A 24,232-nucleotide genomic window follows, 5' to 3' on the forward strand; every position below is an offset into this window, starting at 1 on the left:
CCAAATTCGGTCCAGGAAGTGGAATATCCCATTCGACTTATTTACCAGTTGAGCTCCATCGTGATAGATTCGTCCATTCTTCAGAGTGCGTTCATTAAAACAGGCATGCTGGGCTTCGCGGATGAGAGTTTCGAGATCGTATTGGGCTTGGGAATTGCGAATGCTGAGCAAATAACTCCGTCTGCTGAGGGCGTCGGCAACGACATTTGCTTTGCCTGGGTGATAACGAATCTTACAGTCATAATCGTTGAGAAGTTCTACCCATCGACGTTGACACATATTAAGTTCTTTCTAATCAAAGATATGTTGGAGACTCCTATGATCGGTGAAGATCGTACACTGTGTGACATATAGGTAGTGTCGCCAAATCTTTAACGCAAAAACAACCATGCCTAGCTCGAGATCATGGGTTGTATAGTTCTTCTCGTGGATTTTGAGCTGACGAGACGCGTAAGCTATAACCTTGTCCCGTTGCATGAGAACACAACCAAGACCAAGGTTGGAAGCATCACAATAGACAATGAAACCGTCATTTTCGTCGGGCAATGTGAGGACAGGAACATTGCAGAGCATGTGTTTGAGGGTTTGGAAGGCAGACTCTTGTTCGGTTCCCCAAACAAAAGACCTGTCTTTATGCGTGAGAGCGGTAAGCGGCACATCGATCTTAGAGAATCCTTCGGTAAATCGCCGATAATAACCCGCTAGTCCGAGAAAAGAACGGACTTCGGATGGGTTCTTAGGTGTAATCTAGCTCTTAACTGCTTCAATCTTCGCAGGATCGACATGAATACCTTGACTATTGACAATGTGACCCAGAAACTGAACCTCCTCCAACCAGAATTCACACTTGGAGAACTTGACGTAGAGTTGATTCCCCTGGAGTAATTCGAGAACCAAACGTAGATGTTGCGCGTGTTCGGCTTTTGATTTGGAATAGATCAAGACATCGTCGATGAACACGATAACGAAACGGTTAAGATAAGGTTTACACACGCGATTCATCAGATCCATAAAAACCGCGGGTGCGTTGGTTAAACCAAAAGGCATAACAACGAATTCGTAGTGGCCGTAACGAGTGTGAAAAGCGGTTTTGGGTATATCCTCCTCTTGAATGTGTAGCTGGTGATAGCTTGAGCGTAGATCGATCTTCGAGAAACACGTAACACCTTGCAGTTGATCAAACAAATCGTCGATGCGGGGCAGGGGATAGCGATTCTTGATGGTTAGCTTATTCAGTTCTCGATAGTCAATGCACATCCTGAACGACCCATCCTTCTTTTTGACGAAGAGGACTGGCGCGCCCCAAGGAGAGGTGCTCGGGCGAATGAAGCCTTTCTCAAGTAATTCCTGGAGTTGGTTCGAGAGTTCGCGCATTTCGGACGACGCGAGTCGGTAAGGAACTTTGGCAACAGGGTTGGTTCCAGGAATGAGGTCGATACGGAAGTCGATATCACGACTTGGTGGTAGTCCAGGAAGATCATCAGGGAACACCTGAGGGAATTAACGGACCACAGGAACGTCTTTTACCTCTATCTTCCTTTTCTTTTCCTTCTCCGCTACTACAATGTTGGCCAAGAAAGCTTTGTATTCCTTGCGGAGATACTTGCTAGCATGGACGCATGACATGAGTTTGAGACCTTTCGAAGCAGTTTCGCCATAGACACACAGTAAGTCACCATTCGCGAGCGAGAATCGAATCATCTTGCCGAAGCATACGATTTCAGCATGGTTTTCATGTAGAAAGTCCACGCCTATTATGACGTCAAAACTTCCGAGTTGCATCGGGATAAGGTCGATTGGAAAGATGTGATCGTTGAGCTCAAGAGTACAATCACGAAGAACAGAATTAACAGCGACAATTCTTCCAGTAGCGACTTCAACATCGAAGGTCGAGGGCAGATAGGAGCCCTTACGACTAAGGAGCTTTTCAAATTCGAACGACACAAAGCAATTATCGGCTTCAGTATCAAACAAACACGATGCATAAATACCATTCACAAGGAATGTACCATTGACCACGTTGTTGTCAGTCTGGGCTTGGCGCACGTTGATGTTGAAAGTTCTGGCGCGTGCGGCTTGCTGCTGCTGCTGTGGCTGTTGCTGCTGATGAGGCTACTGCTGCTGGGGCTCTTGTTTCACCACCCTATTCGGGCACATGTTCGCAAAGTGGTTGGGATCACCACATACGAAGCAGACTCTGGCGTTGATCGCGGGTGTCGGAGCCGCGTGTTGACCTTGCGGGGCGGGGAGCAGAGCTTGATGAGCTGTGGCAGGAGCTGCGGTGTTGCGAGGACCAGTATGGCAGTTGGCGGTGAAATGGCCGTACATGTTGCAGTGAGCGCAGAAACGACAGGCAATAGCCACCGGATGATGATATGAGCATGTTGGGCAAACCAGGTGGGGACCTGTGTATGCACGCTTTGTTGGTGGTGCATAAGTAGTTGGATCTGGACGGTGATTGGACTGCTGCTGGGCCGGTACGACCTGGAGAGGTACAGCAGTGGTAGTGACAACACAGTTCTTGTTGCTGGAGCGGCTGTTGTTGTTCCTCTTCTTTCGGCGTGAGGACTTTGATGGTTGAGCGGCGGCGGTTTCGGCAGTTGGAGCGGCGGTGGTAGCTTGATGCAGGTGCTTCAGAGTTTTATCCCAGACACCAGTCTTGACTTGCTTGTCATTGATTTCAGCGGCCAGTAGGTAGGTTTCTTCGATCGTCTTAGTCTTAGCCGCTTGTACGAAATCTGCGACACAGTCAGGCAGGGCTCGGATATACTTCTTGATTGCCATATCAGAAGTCTTCACTTGATCCGGGAAGATGATACTGAGCTGCTTGAATCGATCAGTTAAAGCAGCATTCTCGCCATCCTTTTTCTTTATGTGCCAGAATTCATCTTCCAACTTCTGGCGTTCATGAGGAGGGCAGAATTCTTCCAGCATGACCTCTTTGAGTTCATCCCACGACAGACCATAGGCTGCATCGTTCCCCCTTTTGTAAAAGTCAATACACATAGTGTAAAGGCGAGCATACAAGTTAATAATAGCATATAGAGTTCGAAATAGTTTACGCATAACCAGCACGTACATAGAGGAAAACGAAGCATGTTAATTATCGACATGGATTTATCGATACCATTGACTGCGGGTTGACTGCCCAAGGCAGTTCGCAATACATGATCACCCTGTAATCCATGCAAGTAATTGTCCTTAACAACCCCCGCATGAGCGAGTGCTGAGTCCAAACTATAGTACCATCATCGTTAAGGCAGGTAGACAACATTCCATGTGTAAACATAACAAACAAGCATTCATTAGTCACGTAATACATGCGGTAACGGTTATCGTTTAAAATATTGCGTAATGTGTTTGATGTGATTTCGTATAAGTAACGTATGTAACACCCAAAAGTGCTTAAAGTAAAAAGGGATCGAGTATACTCACAGCGGTTGATGGATTGAAGGGAGCGCTTGAGAGTAAGGTTAGCCTGAATAGTTCGATATCATAACGATAAGTGACGTTTTACGTGTCAAATGATGCAGAGTGTTAGTGGGGTCGGACAGCTGGTCGATCGGTCGGCAGTCTGATCGGATAGCTGGTCGGGTGAGTGTATATTCGTTCGGACAGTTGTCCGGTCGGACGGTAGTCCGAGCGGATGACTGTTCGAGTGGATTGTTTCTTCCTTTGAATGGGATGTGTTTGTGTATGATGGTTTGACTTTTGAAGTTTTTGTTGTAGCATTTGAAAACATTGAAGTAACTTTACCTTTCAGGTCGGTCGATCGGACGGTCGTTCGATTGGCCGGCAACCCGATCAGCTGGGCACTTTGGTGAGAACAAGTTCACAGCAGGATGTCACTCGATCGGACAGCAGTTCGACCGGGTGGCATTCCTAGTGCATTGAACATGTTGAAAAATCGATTAAGTGTTAAAGCTCAAGTATCTCATGATCCGAAGAGTAATCCGATCGGATGGTAGTCCAATCGAACAACAGTTCGTTCAATACTCAAACTTCAAACATTAGTGATAAAATGTGGGACCCATAGTGCAAGCCGATCGGTTGGCCGGCCGTTCGGGTGGCTGTCCGCTCGGACAGCAGTCCGATTGGACGAAACCCCGTCCTGGTCGTCCCGTTCATCTTACACTTGGTTGTTTTTAATTGTTTATCGTTTTATCGAGGCTTTTTGATAACGAGTCAAACAATCGGAAACTCGTCAATACTTGGTCCCCCTGATCGGACAGGAATCACCCAAACCCGACTAGTGAACTGTTTGAGACAGAGTTGTTGTTTGACCCGAAACCGATGAACCTCGTGGATAGGATCGGATCTTGAGCTAACGTAACCACAGATCGGGTAGCAAGTCGACATCAGTTCCGATTCTATCGGTTTTGAGTGCATTGAGTGTAAAAGAGTTGAAAGAAAGTTAGAAACCATCTTTCAATCCTTTCCACCGTGAATATGTTTAGATCTATGATAGATCTTTGTTTATCTATGTGGAAATCGGTTAGATTCAAGTTTTTCTTGAAGGATTGAGGCTAAAACATGAAGTTCTTGAAGAACACCATGATGACGTCATCATAGAACACTCGAACCTTGGTGATTTCACGGTTAAAAGTTAAAATTTAAAAGATAGAAAGGTGTAGGAGTGCGTGTAGATCAAGAAAGTACAAGATTTAGAGCGAGATCTTACCTGAATCGAGAGAAATCTGAGAAAAGGTGAGGAGAGTGTGCTGTTCGGTCAGAGAGTTTCCAGAAATGGAAAGTGTGAAAGTGACATGGGTATTTATAGGATTCCAAAAGAGGAAAGGGCTGGCCGATCGGACAGTCAGCTCGATCGGACAGCCTGTCCGACTGGACAGCAGTCTGAACGGACGGATGGTCGACCGGCTGGTGGCCTGATCGATCGGTTGTCTGTTTCGAGTGTTCGGTGCGACGGGTTTTGCTGTTTCGATTTCGATTGCGAGCGTTGCGATGCGATAGAGTTTCCTAGTCAAATTACTTTTAATCCCAACTACTCATATCGAGCACTGTCTCTTCTCTGCTAATTATCGTACTATATCAACATACAAGCATTCTTAATTCGTATTCGTCTTGCGATTGAGTTCGATTGCGTTTGAGTTTCGATTGCGATTCGATCGATTACCGCACATAACATAAATAAACACGCACAAGTAACACATAAGGCACACACACACGTATAATAAACACCAAAATGCGTAGTTCGAGTTTGCGAGCGCGATGTTGATTAGATTAGATTGTTTATCGTTTAATTGACTTTATCGCATTGTTACTTCCTATTATTCACAGTCGTAAAGCGATTCGTAGCGATAAATATTGATTACTGCGATTTTACATATTTACTCCACATAATACAACTAATGTAAACATAGATTGGACTATCTACAGTTAAAGAAGTCAAACGGGGATTTAGCAAGGAGAGACATATTACAATTAGCAATCTTTTCTCCCTTTGACTTCAATCTTGACTTTCGAAACACTGGGGTGTTACAATTTGCCCCTTCAATTTGATGAAATTATGTTGATTAGGGTTTTAGTTCAAGAACCCCTTGTGCTCCTGTGGAAAACCTCGACCAGAACACACACTGAAGTGTGTGTTTTGGTGTTTTGTTTTCACTAAATAAAACCATTTACAATTTTGTCAAGTTTAGTCCCCTCACTTGTTCAACTTTTTATAAAGAGTGTTTTAACCAAGTTTTTCGTATTACGTCAAGACTTATAAATAAGTAGGTTATTTATTCCTAGTTTTTCTATTTTGACCAAAACCGACATTTGATTATAATATAAAAATTTATATTTTTGGGGTGTTACAACGTATGTGGATCAGACACTCAGATGTAATTATAAGTTGTTTTCTATTGATACTTTGACAGTACAAAACCACGAAAACAAACGGGCAGAGCTTCGCCTCAAGAATACCCAAAAGTTATAAATGACCAAGACTCAACTACTATATTTAAAGGTGTGGCTTCGTACGAAGCCTTGTATGGTCCCTTCGTACGAAGCTGCTGGCTTTGTACGAAGCTACTTCAGCTTCATTTTATGCTCTCTTCTATTCAATACCAGTCTTGTATCATTTGTTTAAGCTACGATACGTGATTGGCGGAAGTGATAGACATTATGCACTCACAGACTCCCCCTTTGATATTACTGCAGTCAATCTCGTAGCTTTCTGTCTCTCTCTGAGTCTTTCAGAAATGTTGACAATTTCAGCAACAGATACTCTCCCTTTACTCTAATAGAATCCTTGTGGATCTGTTTTCAGCTTCCAACTGCTTCCCCTTTCGGTTTACTCGATCTACAGGCTCCCCCTTTCGTTAAGCTTCCGTGCTTTTCAGGATTGATGTGCGTGAAGTGTGTTATATTTTAGGTATGTATTTTAAGCCCTTTTTACACTTTTTAGCCAAGTTTTAAATTTATAAAACACGATATTTACTAACACTAAACACACATATGGGCAAGTGCACCCATCGTGGACGTAGTATAGTGTTGGTAAGATACCGAGGTCGTCCAAGGACACAAGAGCTTTTAATACCGGTTTATCCTCAACGTCTAATCAAGCCAAAATGTTAGAAAAATATTTTTAAACTAAGAAAATAAAACTAACTTAGATGCTGAAAATAAAATAAAAATAAAAATAGATAGACAAGATGAATCACTTGGATCCGACTCGTGTGTTAGTGTAACCTTTGATTATTTTCGCACTTTTCCACTTGTTTAAGAGATTATCTTAGTTATTGTAGTAGGCCCCTCTTTTGAAGGCGACGTTACCCTCAACCCAGTAGTTTGAGTCAGCAAGGATACAATCCTAAAGGGTCGGATTATTGAAAGATAATTAATTAAGTTATAATGCATAATGTGGTAGGCCCCTCTTTTGAAGGCGACGTTACCCTCAGCTAAGTAGTCTGAGTCAGCAGGGATACAGTCCTAAGTAGTTGGATTAAAGTTTTAATAGTAGTTTAACTTATGAGGGGATTAAAGAGTTTGGACCCCCGCCATCCAATACCTTTGGGTATTGAAGGAGGTCCTACTAAATTTGACACAGGTCCTTTGCAGGATCTCTAAACGCTGAACAAAGGCAAGATTCTTACCAAACCGTTCCCTTAACCCCCGACCAGGTAGCCAACATACCTCCATATAGACCGTGGAGATATGAATGGTGAAAATCTTTTATTTTATATAGACAGTAAAATAATGCCAAGACACCACGGACAAACGATAAGGAAGAATCACCTTCAACATAAGAAACTAGTAATTAAAGTAATTAATACAAAACCAATTAAAAAGTGTAAAAGATTAAAAATAAAAAGTATTACACTAAACACTTGTCTTCACCAAGTGATGTAAGAGACTTAGGCAAACATGGCCTTTGATTATCAAGAACTCTTACGATCAATCTTGGATCCCGAGACGACTCACACACTCTATGATGGACAATGGATGATGGTGTTATGGTGGTGGTGGGTGGTGGGTGAAGTGTGAGAGAGGTGGTGTGCCAAGGGATGAGTTGAAATGACTTCAAGCACTCCTATTTATAGACTGAACAGAAGCTCGGGAACGGCCCCGTGCGCGCTGGGCACGGCCCAGTGTCCATCCTTGTCTCTCTCCTCATTAATTGTAATTCGTAATTACAATAAATGCGCCTGCAGGAATCTGACCACGCCCCCGTGTCCGCTGGGCACGACACCGTGGTGGGCAATAGAAGCTTCTACAGGTTTGTCTTTTCTGCTGCTTCTTGGGCACGGCCCCGTGCTCGCTGAGCACGGGGCGTGTTCAGTCTTCTGTTTCCTTGGTTTTGCTTGGGAAGATGCTGTTGAGGGGTCGGGCATTCCACTTTTGCTCCTTTTCTTGTATTTATGTTAGATTTTGCTGTCTTTTTGCTTCTTTTGTTAATTTGAGCTCATTTAATCCTGAAAATACAAAAGGAAGACAAAAACACACTTTTTCCAACATTAGTACTAAAAAAGGGTTAGTTTTATGCCGCAATTGATATAATTTATATGTTGCATTTTGCGCATATCAAGGAACGACACCTGGATTTAACAATCTCCTCCAGAATCATTATCTGGCTCTTTGAATGCAAGCTCCCCTTGCTTCGAGCTTGTCTTCAGACTCCCCCTTAGCCTCAGCTATTGGGGTTGCAGTCTGGCTTTTTCATCTGAAACATCTCAAAACATTTGTAAGATATTTGACAATTTGAGTTCATAATTGAAAACCTAGCTCTAAACACAAATGTTTAACAATTAAAGCTTTTTAGGTTTTCCCAGGAACTATCACCAGGCCCTCAAACCAAAATATTCAGAATTAGTAACCTGGCTCTAAGTAAAAATGTAACAGTATGTAATTTCCAGGATTTCCTGACTTTTCTCCCCCTATCAAATAACTTTTATATTTGACATTATAAGCATCCAAAACCTCACAATTTATCATCCAAGTCCAACTTAATGACCTTGGAAATTTCACAAACTGTTTTTGAAAATTTTCAAATAAAAACTCAAGTATCAACTTAATGAACTTGTTTGATCTACACTTCTCTATTTCTACAAGTGGTATCAGAGCTTGGAGGCCGGATTCAGAGAAGATTATCACGAGATACCAGGGATCTACATCTACATCAGATTCTTACCGATTTTGATCTACAGTTCTCTATTTCTACTCACTTCTCATTTTTTCTTGACTTTCTCACACAAAAACACAAATCGGACACTGAATTCACGGACAAAATCACCTAAAATTTGGACATAATGTGCGAAATGTGTTTTTGAACAATCCTTCAAAGTTTTAGATCATAATTCTAACTAAAACACAATAAAATCAGTAAAAAAACCATGAAGTTCGGAACTAAGTTTGCTGACATCATCATCCATCCAGACGGATAGACTAGCTCATCCGGACGGATAGACTGTTCATTAGTGTATTTTGTGCCCATCCGGAAGATCGTCCATCCAGAAGTTGTTCATCCGGATAGTGTCCATTCGGAGATCTTGTCCATCTGGATAAAGTTCATTTGGAAATACTGTCCATCCAGACCAGCAGTATTGTGTTAAGTTTGTTTTCAAAAGTGTTTGACTTTCTTTGACTTTTCAAGTACTTTCAAAGACAGTAATAATGTCAGACGAATTCTTAAACCCATTTTACGATGCTTTCACCACATCAGCACCGACATCTACTTCCAATCCAAAGAATGTTTCAAGTGTCATCTTTGAGACACTTAACGTTCATAATGCGTATGAAAATTACCAAAAGCCACCTAAACTGATGAACATCGAGGAATACAATCGATGGGCTCCAAGGTTTATCAACTGGCTAAAGGCTTATGTGTACGAGAGTTGGAAATATTTGGAAACTGGGTATACTCTACCAGTAACACCACAAGGAGAAAGAATCTCATTTACAGCTTTGGGAAAACACGATCAAGAGAATTTTGCTGCTGAACAACGTGGGATCCCTCTTATTCACCAATCGGTTTGAGACAACATCATATCTTTGCTTAGATATGATAATACAACTAAAGGGCTGTGGGAATCTTTGAAAAAGAAATGTACTGGTGGGGAGGAAATAGTTAAAAACAAGAAGTCGTTATTGAAAAAGGAGTTTGACTATTTCAGCTGTATGAAAGGCGAGGGTGTGAAGCAAATGATTGAACGTTTCTGTCACTTGAAGGTTGAGCTGGATAGGTTCGGTATTGAAAAGACAGTTGAAAAGGTTAACGAAAATTGATCGATGCATTGCCGAACGAGGACGACTGGCAGTACTACGTGTTGATCCTGAAGCACAATCTGAATTTGAGCACGGTCTGTCTAGATACACTGATTGAAAAGTTAGAGGGACACGGATTGGATATCAGAAAGCAGAACAAGTCAAATACCTCCAACTATCAACAGAACGTGAATCTCTACTACAGAGGAAGTCTACTGTCACCGAATGTTCAGTCACCAAAGATAGGGATAACCTTCAGCGTCGGATGGTCATTCGATTGGAGAAGTGTGTTTGTGAAATGTTGAATATTTTGAAGTTTCCGTTGTAGTATAAGTAAGGTCATTCGATCGGATGGTCATCCGGACGGATGGCAATTCGTCTAGGTGGAAAGTTACAAGAATTAAGTCCCCTATCCAGATAGTCATTCAGATCGGATGGTCATCCGATCGAATGACAATTCGTTTGGAAACTTACATTCCTTGAATTTTGAAAAAAATGGTTAAGTGTTGAAATCTCAAGTCACCTGGTCGAATAGCTGTTCGATCGGATGGTTATTCGATCGAGGAACTGTTTGTTTGGGAACTTGTAAAAAATAGTTAAGTTGAAAATTTTGCGGTTTGATGGAGACGGTATGACGGCGTGTTAAACAACAGAAATTACATCGAGTCCAACTCGTCCAATCGGATAGGAATCACCCCATTCGATCAGAACCAACTATTCTTGAAGGAGTTTCATATTCAACCCGTAAACCAGTCGTCTCTCCGATAGAAATCTATTCTTAGACCGGTTCTCTACTAGAGAATGAGTAGTGAGCCCGAACGAGTCAAGATTCTAACGGTTTTGAGTAAAAAGTGAAAGATGTTGAAGAAAAGTTTGAATCTAGTTGAAAAGAATTAGATCTTTGTTGAAATCAGTGTAAAACCTATGGAAATCCATTAGAACCGAACCACTCTTGATGAGGTGAGGTCACACTCCAATGTTCATAAAAACTCCATGATGATGTCACTTTAGAACATCCCAAATCAAAAGATTTCATGGAGGAAATGTACGATTTGATGGTGAAGATGGTGAGAGAGTGTGTAATGAGGATGAAAGTACAAGATTTAGAGTGAAAACTTACAAGAATCGCGAGGAATCGAGAGAAAAGCGTTCGTAAGCGTGCTGGTCGGATGAGGCTGTCACATCAACGAATTGTTGATGTGACAAGTGGGGTATTTATAGGTGAAAGGTGAGAAGGCGGTGTAGGTTAATTGGGTCGGACGACCGTTCGATTGGATGGCCATCTGATCGGATGGTCATCCAGACGGATGGCCATTCGATCGATGGGTCATTCGATCGGCGGGTTGGTTTTCCGACTTTCGTTTTGTTCGACGTGTTTTGTTGTGTTAAGCATTGTGGACACATTAAGCGTTTTAGCGATATAAATAGCGTCGTGTTAAGTGCGATAGATTGAGTTGCGCGTACCTGCGGGTACGCGTTTAGATAGTTTCAACACCTTTTATTGTTGTTTTTATTATTATATATATAACAGATCATTGTATAATTAATTGAGTTCGAGTCTGTGTTAGCATTGCGACGCGTTACGACGATCAATGGGAACCGCTTAAGTTACTCACGCGATGTCGTCGTTTGCGTGATTTCGTTGCATCACGACGATCGATGGGAGCAACTTAACTATTCACGCGATGTCATCATTAGCGTTAGTGTATGCGTTGTGATGTGCGATATAGCGTGTTGAAAGTATGCAAATATATGCGAAATAGCGTTGTAGCGTTATAGTCACATTATGATATGAATCTCTGGTGCTAGGCGTAACGAGTGTAGCGAGAGTAACCAGCACGAAGGTGCGGGTTGTTACAGTCTCCCCTGCTTTAGGAAATTTCATCCCGAAATTAATCCACAAGGAGGGTTACGTGAATTGACGTGAGTGAGAGTAGAGATAAAAGTGAGCAAGATAAGCGGAGAGTGAACAAGCGAGCGACGATGAGCAAAAAGCGACGAGCGACGAAGGCATTAGAATAAGCAAAGAGCGAACGAGCGGTCGATCGGGGACTGACTAACGGGTACGTCTTGGCAACATGAAGAAAGCGACAAGTAAAGCGATTCGTTTGCCTAAGGGGACAGGGGTGAGTAAGGCGTTTAGTTTGACTAAAGAGTGATAATTAGCAATCAAAAAGTGTTTTGAGTTCTCGAAAAAGTTTTATGGCAACGAGATTTTAAAGAAAAGTTCGTTTTAGGGAAATTTTTGTACAGTGCGGCGTTGAACCTTGAGTCGATGTTCACACCGGCGCTGTCGAAATGGTTGTGTTGAATTGTCGAAAAGTTTCTTATAACGTGATGTTAACCTGAGTCGATTGTTAAACCAACGTTACAAGAGAGTTTTGTTTGTCAAAAAGGTTTTAATTAAAATTTTCAGAAAATTTTCCATTTATTCTAAAAGTTTGTAAGAAAATTTTGTTTTAACAAAAAGGTTTAAATAATTCAAAAGTTTTAATTAGCATCGAGCCCCATATGGCACCTTTCTACGAAAGTTTGTCAATATGGCTAAAACACTTATATATAGGAAGTACCTGCGGCGTATCCACCTTTTTGTTAACCATATTGCTTCTTTCCCGTGAAGCAGTGTCATGTGTGTCGACGTGGTATGGATAGATTTTGCATTCTCGGTCCGAGCGATTCGTTGGAACAAGTTTGAGAGGGAGATTGAGCAAACTGAGCAATGAGTTGTTTGCGAACTCGATTTCACGATACGAGTGTGCGAATGAGTCGGCGATTGAAGCGTCGGAATAACGATAAGCGATGGGCGGTAAGTGTTAAGCAATACGCAATAAGGTGGCGTGCGTTACGAGATAAGCGAAAAGCGGTAGGCGATAAGCGAACAACGATAAGCGATAAGCAAACAACGAAAAACGACTCACAATAGACACTAAGCGATAAGCGATACGCGAGGACCGACAGGCGGCAAGCGAAATGCGTCAAAAGCGATAAGAGACGTGCGATAGGCGAGTAGTGAACAGCAAAATGCGATAGGCGATAAGCAATAAACAGTAAGCGATGCGAGTATTGAAGTGTTGAGATTTACACATGCGATAAGCGTTTAAGCGTTCAAACAAATGCGATAGCGGTTGCGAGTTAGATTCCAGTGAAGGTGCGGTTGCGTGCGTGTAGACTTACGAAAATTCTATCGATGACGCGTCCGAGATGCGATGGGATGTTACGCCTTGCGAATGAGTTTAGCGTGTTGAAAATAGTCTCAATAGTATAAGAGGTCTAATAACGTTCAACTATGCATGGCAATTTCTTCACAAGACTTTGGTTAGCATGGCGAAGCATCTAAGTGGAAAGTTACAAGAATTAAGTCCCCTATTCGGATAGTCATTCAATCGGATGGTCATCTGATCGGATGACAATTCGTTTGGAAACTGACATTCCTTGAATTTTGAAAAAATTGGTTAAGTGTTGAAATCTCAAGTTACCTGGTCGAATAGCCGTTCGATCGGATGGTCGTCCGATCGGATGGCTATTCGATCGAGCAACTGTTTGTTTGGGAACTTGTAAAAAACAATTAAGTTGAAAAGTATGCGGTTTGACGGAGATGGTATAACGGCATGTTAAACAACAGAAATTACATCAAGTCCAACTCGTCCGATCGGACGGGAATCACCCCGTTCGATCAGAACCAACTGTTCTTGACGGAGTTTCATATTCAACCCGTAGACCGGTCGTCTCTCCAATAGAAATCTATTCTCAGACCGGTTCTCTACTAGAGAATGAGTAGTGAGCCCGAACGAGTCCATATTCTAATGGTTTTGAGTAAAAAGTGAAAGATGTTGGAGAAATGTTTGAATCTAGTTGAAAAGGTTTAGATCTTTGTTGAAATCAGTGTAAAACCTATGGAAATCCATTAGATCTGAACCGCTCTTGATGAAATGAGGTCACACTCCAATGTTCATAAGAACTCCATGATGACGTCACCTTAGAACAACCCAAGTCAGAGGATTTCACGGTGGAAATGTACGATTTGATGGTGAAGATGGTGAGAGAGTGTGTAATGACGATGAAAGTACAAGATTTAGAGTGCAAACTTACAAGAATCGTGAGGAATCGAGAGAAAAGTGTTCGTAAGCGTGCTGGTCGGATGAGGTTGTCACATCAACTAACAATTGATGTGACAAGTGGGGTATTTATAGGTGAAAGGTGAGAAGGCGGTGTAGGTTAACTGGGCCAGACGGCTATTCGATCGGCGGCTTGTCCGAGTTGGTTTTCCGAATTTTGTTTGTTCGACGTGTTTTGTTGTATTAAGCATTGTGGACACAACGCGTTTTAGCGATATAAATAGCGTCGCGTTAAGTGCGGTAGATTGAGTTGCGTGTGCCTGCGAGTACGCATTTAGATAGTTTCAACACCTTTTATTATATATATATATATACATATATATATATATATATATATATATATATATATATATATATATATATATATATATATATATATATATATATATATATATAACAGATCATAGTATAAGTAATTGCGCTCAAGTCTGTGTTAGCGTTGCGATGCTTTACGACGATCAATGGGAACCGCTTAAGTTACTCACATGATGTCTTCGTTTGCGTGATTGCATTGCATCACGACGATCGATGGGAGCGACTTAACTATTCATGCGATGTCATCGTTAGTGTTAGTGTATGCATTGTGATGTGCGATGTAGCGTGTTGAAAGTTTGCGAATATATGCGAAATAGCGTTGTAGCGTTATAGTTACATTATGATCCGAATCTCTGGTGCTAGGCGTAACGAGTGTAGCAAGAGTAACAAGCACGAAGGTGCGGGTTGTTACATCGTACCCCCGCCATCCAATACTAGTGGGTATTGAAGGAGGTCCTAGTAAGCTTGACCCAATAGAGTTTTGTGTAAGGCTTGTTTGCAAAATTCAAGGTTTTAGCATCCCCCCACACTTAAATTACTCGTTGTCCTCAATGTGTCCCAAAAAATAAGTTTTTAGGTTGATTGAAGGTGTAAAAAGGTGTTGAAAAACAAAATTTTGTGTTACTGGGCGTCTGGCCATGGCCCTGTGTTGGTCCGGGCACGGCCCCTTGATTAGATCGCCAGTAGCAGAATTTAACAGAAGGCTGGACACGGGGCCTGTTCAGTGAGCACGGCCCCGTGTCCAATTACATGAACTGGGCAAATTTCTGCAGAGCCTAGGCACGGGGCGTGTTGGGCTGAGCATGGCCCCGTGCTGAACTTGCTGTAATGCTGGAAAATTGTCGGGAGGCTCTGTTATTTTGTGCATGGGGTGCGGTTTTAACATTCCCTTGGTAACCCCCACCTTTTCAAGTGTGTTTTATTCCTGAAAAATAAAGCTAAACTAGAAAATATAAAAGTTACACTAAACTAAAAACTACGGATAGTTCCGCGGAATGCCTCCGTGGTGCGCCACGTTTATAAGGGTTCTTGGCTAGACCCTAAGTCAGTCATATGTTACCTGAGCGGGATGTCTCGCATCCCGTGTTGCACCGTCGGAGAGCGTCATCCAAGCTTGAGTCTATGACATCCATGTAGTTGACTCGGTCTTCTACTCTTTTCCCAACCCCGAATTTCATCTCTTTGTCTCCGACCCTCAATGTTAGCTTCCCATCACTCATATCTACCATTGCGTGAGCGGTGGTAAGGAATGGTCTTCCTAGAATGAGTGGTACTTCGGTGTCTTCCTCCATGTCGAGTATGACAAAGTCGGCCGGGAAGACAAAGTCTCCAACTTTTACCAATAAAAATTCGGCGACACCTTGCAGGTATTTGATAGACCTATCGGCGAGTTGTATGCTCATCTTTGTGGGGCTCGTCTTACCTAGTCCGAGTTGGTCAAACATTGATGCGAGCATGAGATTGATGCTAGCCCCAAGGTCGGCTATGCATTGCGTATAGGTGATCCCCCAATGGAACAAGGGAAGGTGAAGCTTTCGGGGTCGATTTTCTTTTGTGGGAGTTTATTGAGTAGTACGGCGGAGCATTCTTCGCTTAAATTGACCAATTGCAATGTTTCAATCTTCCTTTTATGAGTGAGGAAGTCTCTCATAAATTTTGAATATTTTGGCATTTGAGTGAGGACTTCCACAAATTGTTAGTGCAGTATGTCTATCGCCTCCGTCAATCAAAACCATAGCCGAATTAGAAGAGAACTAGAATTTATGTTAAGTGATGTAGTTATAAAGGGCAAGGTAGCAATCTTGTAAATAAGGGGAAATCCCTTATAACCTTGTGCCTATAAATAGATGCCTTAGGGTTTAGTTTTAAGAGTTTTGGCTCATTTGGCATTTGAGAGATTTTTGAAGCTTGTTCTAGAGAGAGAAAGTTCTCCAAAGTGATTCACGGTATTGTACAACTTTCAGATTTATCAATGGAATCACGTTAAATTATACGTTCTTGTGTTCGGTCACGCACGTGTATGGATTCCGCACGTCACACGTGTCGTTACGCAATCGTTACGGAGTCGAAAACCGGTCCTACAAGTGGTATCAGAGCAGGAGCTCGATTGCACGGATCAAACACACATTTACGCACTCGAATTCAGCAGATTCAGAGTCAAATTCATACAGATTTGATCTATTCCTTCATCTTCTTCATTTTTTCACGTTTTTGACTGAATTTTGCAAAATTGAACGGGTTTTTACGGTCCATATTAGCTGATTTTTTGATATCCTGTGCAAAATTAGCTGGTCTATAACCCTACAAATTTTTAGATCTTAATTCAAAGCCGTTTGAGAGAAATCTAAGATTTTTTGATCGAAAAAGTTGGTAAAATGTTAACTATTGCTGTTATCATTCTTATTAAATGTCAGCCGATCGGCTAGTTGACCGATCGACTAGCTAACCGAACCAAAGCACATTACTGCATTTCATTAAAAGCTTTTGACTTTGTTGACCCAGCCGATCGGATAATTGACCGAACGGTTTGCTGATCGATCCATAGCTTATCACTGAAATTCATTTAAAGTAGTTGACCTGTTGACTTGCCAGCCGATCGACCGGCACCCTGGCTGAACGGCTAGCATCCCAGCCGAACGGTCAGCAATCCGAGTCATTACCTCTCCCACTAAAGCAACTTAGTCAACATATTCAACTTTTGTCAGTCAACATTAATCAGCTTTAAATCAGTTCACATTAAATATACTATCACCGACCCATGTGACTTTGTTTTGTTCGGTTCACTATAAATTTGTTCAAACACATGTGATTGTCAGTAGTAACATAAGATTGCATGAGATAATATGTGAGGCCCAATAGGAATAAGATTTGTGTTGATGTTGTCAGTTACAATTTTGACAAAAGAATTAGGCTACTCGGTATGGTAGCGTCCTCCATCCCGGCGCCGCCACATCACCACCGTCCTCCCACGCCGCCGCCCCTCCGTCCCGTCCTCCCCGTCGGAGTTAAGCCGTTTGCGACGGACCAAAACATGTGGGCCCCCCTTGGTGACGCCCGTCCTCCCACGCCGCCCCCCTCGGTCTTGCTCCGGCGACGTCTTCTTCTCCGGCACCATACCGAGCAGTCTTAGTCATTTAATTCAGCCCATGTGATAATATGATCTGAATGTGAAAATGTGCTAATTGTCAGTTTGTACATGTGATGTTAAATTGATATCTAAGATTTGCATGTAATTATTGACTATTTGAAGTAGTTGTCTGCCATTGCTTTGATATACTCACATAAATTGAATTGGTCAAATGAGCATTTAGAATTCAAATTTGTTTGTCGGCCTCTTTAATTGAGAATATTAAATTTTCACTTGAATCAATGATGTTTTCAGTTTGGATATTGTAAGTCATATTTCTTTATTGAGATCATATAAAACGCCACCCGATCGACATAACATTTTGTCGTGAAGTGCATCAATCGAGTGGTGGGTCGAACGAAGTGCCAGCCGATTCTAAACCATCCTATATAGATTACAAAGGTTCATTTGTCATTCAGTGCCAACCGATCGACCAGCATCTCACTCGATCGATCAGCTTGTAACCCGAACGACCAGCTTGCCAACCGATCGATCAAGTCCCAAAGTATTTGTCATTTCACGTTCAAGTGTTATTTCACATTTTATTGAGTGTTACTATCTGATATATCATTTTTAAACTGATCGTTTGTTTGTTTGTGTATTTGAAGGTGATTCAAGATTTACAAGGGGCGAGTATCAAGAAGTAGATTTAAAATGTCAGGAGATAGTAGTTATGATAATTGGTGGAGAAGGGATAGTGTAAGATATGAGATTAGAAAATTGAATGAACCATTCAAAGAAGCTCGGAGAGCCAATAGATGGAATGCTGAACTGGAATGTTACATGGATCCACAGGGTAATCCAGTAGTTGATCCGACAAAGGTGGATTTCGATGCAGTAACAAATCTTTTTCCAGATCAGGACACTTTTAATACAAGAAGGTTATCTGAAAAAGGTTATGAAGCTGATCTGATGAACAAAATTAAAGAAATTTTTGAAGCAAGTCTGCCAAAGGTGGTAGAAATGAAGAAGAGGAAAGAAGAAGAGTTGAAAAGGCTGGTAGAAGAGGTGAAGATTCTAGCAAAGAATGATGTTGAAGAAGAACGAAAGATGGAAGAAGAAGAGAAGAAAGAAGAAGTCCAGAAAGTTGAAACAGAAGAATCATCGGTGCTGAAAGAAACTGAGGTAAATGAATCTTCTGATTTATCAAATGCAGAAACTGTTGATAAAAATAAAAACAAGTGCATGAATTGCATAGAAATGTGCAAAGCCTGTACTGAAAAAGATGAAATGATAAAAACAAAAGAAACTGAAACAAATAAACTTGAAAATGTTTTCAAAATGAAATGTAAAGAAATGATTGAAAAAGAAGAAATGTTGAAACAAAAGGTTGAAAAGCTGACACAGAAATGTAAAGATTTTGAAAAAGAAAATGAGATTTTGAAAGAAATGTGTACAGCAAAATGTGTTGGTTGTGTTGAAAAAGATAATAAGTTTCAAGATTTTCAAAAAGAGTATGATAATTTGAAATGGTCGAGTCAGAGAGTACAAGAAGCTTATGATACTTTGAAAAGACAAGTTAAATGTTTTGATGAAAGATTGTCTGAAACTTTAACAACCAAAGAACTGATGAGAGAAAGTTTAAAGAAAAGCAACTTGAATTAAACAAGTGTGTTGATGAAGTTGCTAATCTCAAACAAGTTCTGGATGAAAAAGAAAAGATTGTTACAAAACTTCAAAGTTATCATAATTCTTCGTACATTCTCGAACGCATTTTCAACATCACACCAGTTGACAAAGATACTAACAAGAATAAAAAAGGTATTGGTTCAGAATATCATTAAGTACCTCCACCATTGAGAAATAACTATACTTTTTATGATGAGGAAAAGGTGGCAAAAGGTCTGAACATAGTTGACCAATTACCTGAAAGTATCGATGTGACTTACACCAAATCTGATGAGGCTAATGATTCAGAGGTGGTAAGTAAGGTTGTTGAAAGCGTTTTGAAAGATGAGTCAACCAAAGGTAAGTCTGAATCACAGGATGAAAATGAGGGAAATTTTCATGATGGCTATATTAAACAGTCAAAATCTGAGAATATTGTGAATGATGATTCAAAAGGATTGGTTTATACCATGATTGGATCGGACAAATTATTCTTAGATATTGTATTCCCGATTCAAAATGTGATTTCAAAAAAGATTGATAAAGTTTTTAAGATGGTTGAAATTGAAAAATCAGAAATTTCAAAATTTGCTGGGAAGAGCAAGAAATCTTTTTATAACAAACCCGGTTACAAAAAGAAGAATATGAAAGCAGGGTTGGGTTATAAAAAGAAATAGAATCAAAATAAAAGTTTTGAAAAACAAAATGTTCAAAAGAAAACGAATTTTGTTCATGGGAAAAGTTCGGAAGAAGAGAAATAACTTCAATTTAGACGACAGTCTAATGAAGAGTTCTATGCTCAGAAAAAGAAACAACAACAGGCTAAAGATGTTTCAAAGAAAACTTGTTTTAAAGTGATAAAATTGGACATCTTGCACGAAAGTGTCCAAACCCAAAGCCTGTTGATGTTGAAAAACAGAAATGTGAGAATGTGAAACAAAAGTCTACCAGATTTGATTTTAAACAAACTTGGAGGTATATCACAAACAAGTTTGCTTCGAATCAAACTTGGAAACCAAAACAGACTAGGTCTGATTCAAGACAAACACAGAATTCTCACACACCCAGATTCAGAACAACACAAAGTTGGCAAACATCAGTTGATATGACAAAGCCAAATCAATTTTGGAAACCAAAAGTTGTTCAAAGTCATAATAATCAAAACAAGTCACGATTTTACAAAAGAAGTGCTTCAAAAGGACAGATCTGGGTGGTTAAGAAACAAGTGATTTCTGTGAATGAAGAAAAAGTTAAAGTCAAAAATGAAAAAGTTTTTGTTCGAGATGACAAAGATTTTCCATCATTGAATGAATATTGTGTTGAAATGCCTAAGGTCCAACAGACCTAGGCTAAATTGTTAAAGTAATTGAGTTTTTGTAAATGTGCAGGTGCTCATGAAGTTTGATTGTCAAGAAAAAGAATTGATGAGCAGCCTGGCACAGGAAGAGAAGGCTGCAGAACCCTGGTTTGGTTGAACAGGGAGTTTATCAGTTTTTGTACATAAATAAACCATATTTCTAAAAACCCTAAAAATTGAAAAATTTAAAAACCAAAAATATGTTTCATTTTGTAAAAAAAAAAAATTGAAAAATCAAAAATATGTTTGTTTTAAATTTGTCAAAAATCAAAATTTTAAAAAAATGTGTTGCTTGAATATGCCGAAACTCTCACGGCGGAACAAACATGATTAATTTCACAAGATTGAAAAACGGTTTTCAAACTATAAAAGATCAATGTGTTGTAAATCATGGGGGTACGTTATATTTTCTGCAAAACAGAGCATGAAAAGCAGAAAATGGATGGCGAGACAAAGCTATCTACATTGGTTTGTTAAATTTTCTTTAAATGGTTTTGCATTTTAGGGGGAGTAAGAAATTTTCAGAAAATCCAAAAATATTAGAAAATTTGAAAAAGCCAAAAACATGATAAAATTCAAAAAATGAGTTTTGTGTAAAAAAAGGAAATGATAGTACATCAGTAGACAATCACAATACGCTAAAGAAATGGAATGTTAAAATGTGATAAACGTTCTCGCTGATGATATGGCAGTAGGTTTTTACACGTTTAGTAGATTGTTTTCGAGATATAAACCTAAATATCAATACTTTACTTATCTCGTGGGGAACATCTCTCGGATATATGGGTAACCCCCGAAATCTTGTTTGAGTGATTGCCTGATTCTGAGATAGTAGGTCTTTATACTGTTTGATATCTGGGGTATTATACCTGGTCTTCTGATTTTGCGGAAGCAATGGCCTAGACCTCGTATAATACGTTACGCGATTTTAAAGCTTACCCTCTGCATAAAAATTGATAAAATATCGAAAGATATGAATCAATTGCAGTTGAAGAAAAGATTCTCTAAAGGGAACACATCTAAAGTCGAGCCTTCATCTCTTTGACTGAACGGAAGTTCATACCTGAGCTCTCAAGGCCTCACACTAACCCAGAGAACAGATATCAGATTGGTATACTCACCTGTAAGACTGAATCTAGGGAATTTTGATACGAGAGTATATTCTGAGGTGGGACACGCGAATAAGTTTAAGTCCTTAAAACATTAATCTCGTATCTCGAAACAGTTGAACTTTGTGTGAAAATTTAAGTGAATCAGTATACTGACAATCTAAGTGAATCGTTTAGAACTTAAAGTGTTTAAAGCTAAACAGTGCTTGTGATTTGTCATGAACTGATATGATCCTCTGACTCAAACTCAAACAAAAATATGTCTGCAAATATTTCTTTATTGCTTTTCATTAAAGAAAAATTACAAAAAGATTTTCGGAGTGTTTTAGCATAAACTTTGTAAAATATAAAAAGATTTTGTTTCACGTTATGTTTCGACAACTGATGATGGAATGCTGAGTTTCAAAATCTAAGTATGCTGATCGTGTTTCTGAAAATAAACAAGTTCATTAAGTTGAAACTTGAAATTTTTAAAAGCAAAAACAGTTTGTGATATCTCCAAGGTCATTAAGGTGGACTTGGATGATAATCTTTGAGGGAGTTGGTTGCTTAATCTGTTAAAATCTGTTATATAGAGATAGTTTTCGATATGGTTGCTTAGATTGTCAAATCTTTGAAGTTTGTTGATAGGGGAAGTTGAAATGTTTTTAAAAGTGCCAGGTTACGGTTCCTGGACAACTAAAAATGCTTTCATTGTAAAAATATTTTAGTATATGTTGAGAGAGCCAGGTCATTAATCCTGGATGTTCATAATGTTTTTACTCATAAACGTTTGAGTTTTGTAGACAAAAGTTCCAGATTTCAATCCCGATAGCCGAGTCTAAGGGGGAGTCTGAAGACAAGCTCAACGCAAGAGGAAGCGTGCATTCAAAGAGCCAGGTAACTATCCTGGAGGAGCTTGTATCCGGAAAGCCTGGTGTTGATCCCAAAAGCACGGAAGCTTGACGAAATGGGGAGCCTGAAGAAAAGGAGTCTGATCGAAAGGAAGAGCAACGGAAGCCTGAAGACAGATCCACGGGGATTCTGTTCGAGAAAGAAGGAGTCTATGGTTGCTAATACCGTCAAAGTTTCAAGAAGACTCAAAGAGAGAGAGAAAGACAAGACGCTACGAGATTGACTGCGGCAATATCCAAGGGGGAGTCTGTTAGTGCAGTATGTCTATCGCCTCCTTCAATCAAAACCGTAGCCGAATTAGAAGAGAACTAGAATTTATGTTAAGTGATGTAGTTATAAAGGGCAAGGTAGCAATCTTGTAAATAAGGGGAAATCCCTTATAACCTTGTGCCTATAAATAGATACCTTAGGGTTTAGTTTTAACACTTTTGGCTCATTTGGCATTTGAGAGATTTTTGAAGCTTGTTCTAGAGAGAGAAAGTCTAGAGAGAGAAAGTTCTCCAAAGTGATTCACAGTATTGTACAACTTTCAGATTTATCAATGGAATCACGTTAAATTGTACGTTCTTGTGTTTGGTCACGTACGTGTACGGATTCCGCACGTCACACGTGTCGTTACGCAATCGTTACGGAGTCGAAAACCGGTCCTACACAAATGGAAGATTGATATGCAATTGTTTTAGTAAGTTTATGAATTTTGTGAATTACTCGTCGGTCTTTTGGTGAAGTAAACGACCGGGGTAGGGCACCGAGGGGTTCTTGGTAGGTTCGGGATTTGATGGAGGAGTGGTTTCTTTGTGGGTAGGTGGTGAGGTCGTGGGTTGAATGGGCAGATTTTTGTCGGATGGTGGTAGGGGGCCTCCTCGGGACCTACGGTCCGGTTTCTTAGTGTTATGAGATGTACTTGCGCCTTTGGGTTGATTTCGGTATTGCTAGGTAGTGCGCCTTGTGGCCTCTCGGAGAAATTTTGGGCTAGTTGATTTAGTTGTTTTTCAATGTTTTGTATACTAGCTTGTTGATTTCTAAAGTTTGATTCCATTTGTAGGAATCGACCTGAGTTCCTTTTTTCGGTTTCAGAGATGAGGCGTGAAACAGTGTCTTCAAGCCTCTCTCGTCCCCCTTGTTGTTATTGAGAGAAATTTTGTGACTCATTTCTTGGTGGTTGTTGAAAGTTTGTTCGTTGGTTTTGGTTTTGTTGGTTACTACTATTGTTGGGCTCTCTCCAACCAAGGTTAGGGTGGTTACGCCATCCTTGGTTGTAGGTGCCTGTTGGGGGACCTGACGGCCTAGGTCTATTATCAATGTAGTTTATCATTTCCGTTTGATTATCTATTTCTTTTATACAACTCCAATTTTCATGTGGCCCACCACACCCTTCACAAGCCATAACCGAGGCCGTTTTTGCCATTTCTAATTTTTTGATTTTTGAAGATAGGGCCTCGATTTGGACTTGTAAAGAGGTGTTTTGATCCACTTTATGGGTGCCCGGGGCAATAGATTTTGTGCCTCGGGGAGTGTGCCATTGAATTTTTTTTTTTTTTTTTTTTTTTTGCAATTTCCTCAATTTGATTATAAATTTCATTTGCGCGACGATTACCTAGGAGTCCCCCGGAGCTAGAGTCGAGTGTTTGCCTTGTGTGTGGCAACAACCCATTATAGGAAGTGGATACTTGCTGCCACACTGCGAGACCGTGATGAGGACATTTCCTCAATAGCACCTTGAATCTTTTCCAAGTTTCATATAAGGATTCCCCGTCCTCTTGTGAATATGTGTTAATTTCAGTCATTAATTTAGAAGTTTTAGAAGGCGGGAAATACTTATATAGAAATTTTTGGGCAAGTTCATCCCAAGTGTTTACCGAACCACTTGGGAGGGTGTTAAGCCAAGCCTTAGCTCGGTCTTTTAGTGAAAATGGGAACATTCGGAGCCGGATGGTGTCGTTTGATGCTCCGTTGATCCGGAAAGTATCACATATTTCCTGAAAGTTGGTAATATGTA

General features: G+C 40.4%; 1 protein-coding gene and 1 non-coding gene across 2 annotated transcripts; one reads left to right on the forward strand and one right to left on the reverse strand.

Annotated features, from left to right (window-relative positions):
- Nucleotides 1-15,187: 15,187 nt before the first annotated feature.
- LOC110933756 lies at nucleotides 15,188-15,541 on the reverse strand. The gene has a single exon (XM_022176963.1). It carries the CDS (start codon nucleotides 15,539-15,541, stop codon nucleotides 15,188-15,190), a length of 354 nt encoding a protein of 117 aa, XP_022032655.1.
- An 8,378-nt stretch (nucleotides 15,542-23,919) lies between these two features.
- LOC118491942 lies at nucleotides 23,920-24,026 on the forward strand. The gene has a single exon (XR_004892387.1). It is a non-coding gene; the product is annotated as a small nucleolar RNA R71 (small nucleolar RNA).
- Nucleotides 24,027-24,232: the final 206 nt, after the last annotated feature.

Source organism: Helianthus annuus, chromosome 4 (genome assembly GCF_002127325.2).
Source record: "Helianthus annuus cultivar XRQ/B chromosome 4, HanXRQr2.0-SUNRISE, whole genome shotgun sequence".
In the NCBI taxonomy this organism is placed as follows: domain Eukaryota; kingdom Viridiplantae; phylum Streptophyta; class Magnoliopsida; order Asterales; family Asteraceae; genus Helianthus; species Helianthus annuus.